This window comes from Benincasa hispida, chromosome 5 (genome assembly GCF_027475165.1).
Source record: "Benincasa hispida cultivar pf3 chromosome 5, pf3_genome.v1.1, whole genome shotgun sequence".
NCBI classification, from domain to species: Eukaryota; Viridiplantae; Streptophyta; class Magnoliopsida; order Cucurbitales; family Cucurbitaceae; genus Benincasa; species Benincasa hispida.
In genome coordinates this window covers 36,868,042-36,875,331 of record NC_143482.1, presented here as the reverse complement: position 1 = coordinate 36,875,331, position 7,290 = coordinate 36,868,042, and the positions used below count along the sequence as shown (strand labels likewise).

The window sequence follows — 7,290 nt, the reverse complement described above, 5'->3', positions numbered from 1 at the left end:
TACTTTAGAGACATTTTATTGCTTATATTTTATGTTTCATGAATTTGTTTTTTCTACAATATAAGAAAATGTTGATTCACCTCATATTAATGTCAAATTCATGAGAATGTGGAAATATCGATAAAAAAATGTTGGCTCGTAGATGAAAATTTAATACCATGATAGTCTATTTGCAGCTTACCTAACTTAATTCTATGCTTTTAAAAAACGTATTTATCCTATAATTATCTAGTATCCATCATTGTTTTCCTTTTATTCTTGATTATTCAAAAAAAAAAAAAAAAAAATCATCCATCCACTTCTCAAACTGCACAACAAATCAGTCTAGCTTGATTTAGAAAGATCACAAAGGTATGGATCTATCGATACTTACACATTTCTATGCATCATCCCTTTGCTTACCTCATTTAACTTTAGTCAAAATATCTACTCGACCAATTAAGTTATGTAAAACTTATTATTCGAGTTGTTTCAACATATATTGCATCCATGCTAATGTATTAAAAATTCTCTAATAATTTTTTCTAATCGCTGGTCGCAAATGATCAGTGCTAGATTTCCATATCATAAATGTTTGAAATATCTGGCTTAAAAGGAAAGGATACATACATGAAGAGAATCCTTTATATGGGCATTAAAGGTTCATAGAGGCATGCATTACAATACAAAACAGCTAAAAAAAAAGACTTAATAATAGAGATATAATGCAAAATCTTCATTGCAATGCTCATTGAGTTTCCTTTTTTTCGACTAACAATACAATTCATAACACCCTACAGGAAAGTTACAATAGTTTGCAATATGACTATCACCGAAGATCTGAACCTCATTGTCGTTTTCTTTCATGTTTCCTCTCAAGAAATTTCCAGCAAAAAAATGGCTTCTTTCAAGTAGAGTTTGTAAAACCATATCAAACCACCGTGAGCAAAGGTGACTCTGAAGCTCAGAGTGTCTTTATCACTTCCAAAAGAAATCAATAATTCATCAAGGTTTTAGAAAGTAGGTTGGTTCCATAAATATTACAAATACAAATCCGAGTATGAACTGTTCATATCTCATCTTCTTCGTCGTCGAAAGGGTCCCTTTCAGGATAGTCACCAACCTGGAACAGAAGCAAGTTTTAATAATCACTAACATAAGAAAAGGGCAGCACATTTGCATAGCACATTCGAGACATTTCTGAAGATCATTTTGAAGCTATAGACTATGGGGGGATTCTAAAAACCTACAAGTTTCCTCATTTTCACATTAGCATATCAATAACTGCTTTCTGATCTTTCGTCAAGGCACAGTAGGGATGGACTCAGATTCAAGTACAGCAAAATAAGATGGATGTCCATTGTCTATATTGTAGCATGAACCTAGGCACCTTAACCTACTTGATATTCAGCAAAATTCACGGGCTGACTTTCCAACTCAATTCCACTGCTTCAAAATTTGAATATGATTTTTTCTTTTTAACAATGTTATTATGTAGAGACCACATGGAATAGATGAGAGCTAAAATTGTTACACACATCTGTAACAGTGGACTCCAATGTTCCAGACTCGAGCAATGGGCATAATCAAAGAATGTCGAATTGGTCATTCATATTGTCTGAAGTCTACAATGATGCGCAGAAGGATTCCGTGATTGTATCTGTCCAACTCATGGTTCACCTTCCTAACTTCCTATAAGCAGTTATAGATCCATTTTCCCCTAAGCTATAAATGGCTTTCTAAAAATTTAAAGCATGAGATATTATACAAAGTTCAGGAAAAAGAAAAGAAGAAAAAAATAAGGAAAAAAAATCCATGTACGATGTAACATACTATTTGAAGCTTCAAAGTTGGAAAACAGATTAATGGAGCTGAAAATCAAACCTTCACTTTGTCAGGCCTGATCATCGCACCATGAAGCAGAGGGCAGTCAAAATAGCGGATACCTTTTACCCTGCAGAGTTTTACACGTTTAGTCCATAGAATATGTGATCATAATCTCTGAAGCATGGACGAAAAACAAGAAACCAGGAAAACTACTTTATTGCACAAAAGGGATTCTAAGACCAATAAAAATTTTAATCAATCAACACAAATAAATAATGATAATTTAATCAAATGAACATGAGAAGTAGCATACAAGGTTTCCATATGAGGCACGAAATCCTAAAGAATTTAAGAATGATCAGAGTAAAAACTGTTCTGGCAGAACAGCTTTATGAAATAACTTATCCAAATTAAGGCGGGCCATGATAAGTTATGTGCTTCAATGTTCATACTTTATAGTAATTTTTTTTTCCTCCCTTTAAAAGGAAGGGTAAAACATTTTAGTGCACATTCGTGACTATCAAAGAACTAAAGTTTCTTCTAAGGAAGAATAGAAATAGATAATAGGAAAAACAAATCAATCACCGCTTCAAAGACATTGAGAAACAAATTAGTCATAGACAAAAGAAAACAAAGGCCATCTTACATGCCATCATTTTTACCCAACGGTTCATCATATTGAACTCCAACCCAAAAACCAGGAGCAAGCGATTCAGCCCGGCCAACAAATTTCACAACACCCCGTTTCTCCCCGGGTTCAACTTCACATCTATCACCAACCTATATCATGTAAAAGTCAAGTTTAGTATAAACTGGACAACGTGGTTTCAAGGAGCAGATAGTAAATACTTCACCTATAAAATAATTTTCGGACATAATATTCAAAAGAATGCTAACTATCAGAATTCAAAAGTCAACACTGACTACACTGTTGTGATTCACAAGGTAATAAGAAAATGGGGTATTTACTAAATTACTAGCATGTCCACTTTGTGTTCTTCTCAAAAACATTATACTTTTTAGCGAGGTATACTATAAACACTCTATCAGGCTAAAATATAAAAAGACAACTTAAACCATAAAATTGTTCATCTTCATGAAACTTGGAGATGAATTTGCGGGTCGAAGTTAATCAGAGAATAACAACATATTTGAAATGGACAAGATCAATAGCCATCTTTCAAATGGCGTTATTTCTCCCAGTGTTATTGGATCAGCTTTGCATGGAAGTGGTTTGGTTTTAAATAATGGAAGAGATCTCTCAACAGTCAATGAAATTAAAGACTGTTTTATTGCCACATATTCAAAGTTTTATACAAGAAAACAATCAACAAACCCTTCTTTCAAGATTCCATATTTTAATGAGGAGGTTGCCTCATGAAATGAACCTTCAATGTCTCGGCAATTAAGTCTGATTGCCTCAACAGCTAATTCTCATGTCGTAACTCAAGCTGTTTTACAGTCAGACAATAAAGGTCTTGATGGAAAAAACAACTTTCAAAATCTCAGAGGCTAATACAGAAACTATCAAAGAAGCTTGCCTGGCACTTATGTTTCCCGTAGTTCAGTCAGCTGCCCTAGTCTTAGAAAGAAGCAAAAGTTGCCTCATAAATTCTGTCAATTGTCATTCTCCATTCAAAGATCAGACTTAACTCTGAAAAAAGGTGTACTGTCTTCTAAATTTTCTGATGCTACATTATGTTCACCAATTATAGACTACACTGCAGAATCTTTAATCAATGCAAGCAGTGAGGAATTTGAAATTGATCAAGAAATTCACTCTGAGGATGATTATCTTGAACAATCATTGGCTGTACTTTCTTCAGAAAGAAGTTGTTTCAGAATAAAATGTTGCCCCTTCATTGAAGTTTGTGGAAGATCAGTCCAGATATTCCAGTAGAGTCCACTCCCTCAAATCCTAACAAAATTTCATCTCTTATTGAGATTTTCAGTCTTCAGATGCATGAAATTCCACCTCATTCACTTCAGATAAAATCTTCTTGTTAATTTTTACTATTCCCTCAACAAATATTCTTCATGGCATATTAGAGATCTTGAGGATCTTCAAAGCGATCAACATTAAAGGTATTTTGGTCCAATTTGCTTTACAGAATAAGCAATTTTGTTGGTTAACAAACGAATATGGTAGAGTTCGACAACGTCTTTGGAATGAATTGTGATAGGTTTCTTCTTAAGTTGATTCAAGATGTTTTGGAGGAAATTTTATTCTCCCAACAGATTCTTAAGAGATCCCTAGTTGGAAGGCATTGAGGCATGCAATAGCTTAATAATTCTGTTAAAGATCTTGGTCTGTTGGCACTTCCTCTATCAAATGCAAGAAGTGTTTCATCTGAAATACCTTTGCTTGGCCACATTATTTTGGGTCAAAAGTTGCTATTGTGCCTTCGTTATACTTTCCTACCTTCTTAAAAGTTTGTGAAGTAAAAGCTGAAGAGGGTGCTCTTTAACGCAGATTATTGGCTGTGTTTTTTATTGCTTCGCTAGGTGTTATTCATTGTTTATCCTCATGTATTTTTAGGCTACTTTCTTTTTGTATTGTACATTGTTGTTCCCATTGGAACTTGTATCCTTGAACATTTTTCTTCCTTTTCATATATCAACGAAGAGTTGTTTCTTGTTCCCAAAAAAACAACATAAATATATGACTGGAAAATTACTGTTGGGGACCAACTGACCAAGTAACAAAGACTGCACTATTCTAAAATCTTTCTAAACCCCTCTAGAAAAAATGGAAATCATAGATTAACATTTAGTCCCGTCCACATAATTTGCATCCAAATAATTCATGAATCAGCATGACAATTGAGTCATTGACAATTCAACTCTTTAACATAAGACTTTTACAGCTGAATACATTACATCTAAAGCAAGGATGGCAACTAACCTTCATATTTGCACAGATCTCTTCCATGTAGTTATCAGATATCTGCAAAATTTTCCCTAGTCAGTAAGAATAGACCAAGAATGACCAAAATGGAGATGGACATGCGCCTAAGTTTCTTAGGGATGCAGAACAAAAACCAGAACTCAAGTATACTAAGACAAGATGGATACACAACTCCAATTCTACCACGAACAAAAAATACCATGCAGCCTCAACATCATCATTCAGAATACACACAAACACACAACAAAACAAAATAAAAATGAATTTAAAAAAAAAAAAAAAACCGAGAGATGGTAGTCTAGTCACAAAACTCCACTTTAAAAAGCCATGAACTGAAGTAATAGATGGTGTCTACATCGAAATTTACGGTTCCCACAGGGTGCAGATGAACAAATTTTTCTAGACTTGTTAGCAAAAGTAGAATACATGAGGCTTACTTTACTCTCAAACGTTGAAGGATTCTGGGATGCCAATTTTTCTTTAAATTTTCTAAATGTGTCTGAAAAAAGAAACCAGGAGAAGAAGGTAAACCATGCACTGCCTTAAGAACTATTTCATTTAAATAATTATAGAGGAAGAGAAAGTTAATGAAGTATTCAGGTGATTGCATCTAAGACAATAAGAAAATAAAAAAGAATTGCATCGCATAGTCGATCCATTGTCTAAGCTTTCTTTCCTTTCCATTATTAAAATATGTGCACACAACATTTAATATCCCAAAAGCTTTTTAAATAGCAACATGAAATGGAAATTAAGACAGTTGGAAGATAGTTGTCTACTGCAGATTCCCATGTCCCAGTGCCTAAGCCTATTGATATTACAATTGTGGTGGCTGACCAACAATTGCCATTGGGTATGAGGGTGGCCTTCAGTGCAGTCTATTTGATAAGCAATTGAGGGAACTACACACAAACTTTGTTATGGTGGAGGAAGCTTTGCAAGAAACTAACCATCACGTTTATCATAGGCTTCTTCAGAGATCTGGAACTTCTCCACTAATGAGGTATCTTCAAGCCAACCACCAGAAGTAACTGATGAGGGGTCGAGATCAATAATATGCAATCGGTACCTTTCCAAAGAAACAATGCACACTCATAAAAAGCATACTCCCGTTATATTAACCATTAAATGAGCAGAGTTTCTAATCAATGATACAATGTGAATTGCAGTTCACAGAATGGAAAACAAAACCAAGTAAAGAATTGATTGAAAGAAAATGGAAGAAGAACAACAAGTACCCGTCTAAGGGAGAATAGAACCCCAAGGGAATGGAATTATCCGTCAAATCGGAAATTTTAGAACCGGATTCATCATAGAGTTCGAGGCACATAGAGTTCACAGAAGTACCACATTTTTTCCACAACTTTTCCTTGACAGACTCCACGCTCATCTACAATTGAAGAAACCCAACACCAAGTTTAGATAAAAACTCATGATGGGTAACCGGGAAATGCTAAAAAAAGGTGCTTGATCTTTGGAAATGGTACAAACCTGAAGGGAAAAGCGAACATCAGAAGTGAAGGACTTGAGATTCGCATGGGTGACTTGCAAGAGCACAGATTCATCCTTTTCGATCTGCTGCAATTGAGACGCCATAGTTCTGTTCTTCTGAAACTTTTTACAGCTTATTTAAACTTAGAAACTCATTTGAGAGTCGTTCAAGGTGAGTGCCGGAGCTGCTACCAGAACGAAGAAACGCCGGAGGGATCTTCTTGATGGGTGGCTGCGGCAGGAGGAGGAAGAGAGAGAATTTGGGTCTTAAGTTTTTATTTACTCTTTTTCTCTTTCTTTACGGATTCTTTTTCCATTTTTTTTTTTGGATGGTCTCAATTTGGAGGACAAAATGAAAAGTGGCCATATGTTGAAAAAGAAACAGAAAATGGCATTTTGCTCATGTGTGATTTTTACCGTTTCATTCCTGAATCTATCTGTATGTCCATCGCCATCAAGGAACTCGATCCTCGAGGACTTGTCACTCGTTTCTCGATGACGAGTCACTTGATACTCGGTGCACGATGTACGACGACACTCATCACATACTATATCCACCATACTCAATCATGACCACATCATACTCAATACCCTATTACTTTATACTCGATCATTTTGAATTAACCGTGCCATATTCATCATGTTCTGTAGTTAATGCTCATGTACGAGCATATACAAATTAGGAAATTTTCTGGCAATTCTTTCAAATCAATTTCTTGAAAAGTGAAATAGTTTTTTTATTGACAAAGAACAAACACAATATTTGAAACATAAAAGAGAAAATCGTGCTCACTTTCCATCCAAAAAACCTACTTCACAAAACCTGAACTTGTTGTTAAAAATAAAGTTATAAAGGTATTCAGGTCATTGTAGACAACTAGTTTCAGAAGTCAAGTAAGTAAATGTGCTAGTTTTTTGCTCATTTTTTTACTTTTACCACGTTGTGTGAGAGACTTAAGAACGTAGTAAAGAGAATGAGTGAGTCATTGAGACAAGCGAGTAGCTCCCAGTGGAGCAAGGATGAGGGGAGAGAAAACTATGAACTAGTAAGTATCGAGTATCCAGTGTCGAGTAGCAAGGTGCGA

General features: G+C 35.0%; 1 protein-coding gene across 1 annotated transcript; it reads right to left on the bottom strand.

Moving 5' to 3' along the window:
- Positions 1–605: 605 nt before the first annotated feature.
- Positions 606–6,554, bottom strand: EMB2804 (tubulin folding cofactor B). The gene is made up of 8 exons (XM_039033130.2): positions 6,206–6,554; positions 5,953–6,104; positions 5,665–5,783; positions 5,152–5,213; positions 4,712–4,753; positions 2,453–2,586; positions 1,864–1,933; positions 606–1,102 (listed from the first exon to the last, which is right to left on the bottom strand). Exons 1-8 carry the CDS (start codon positions 6,308–6,310, stop codon positions 1,049–1,051), a joined length of 738 nt encoding a protein of 245 aa, XP_038889058.2. The 5' UTR covers positions 6,311–6,554; the 3' UTR covers positions 606–1,048.
- Positions 6,555–7,290: the final 736 nt, after the last annotated feature.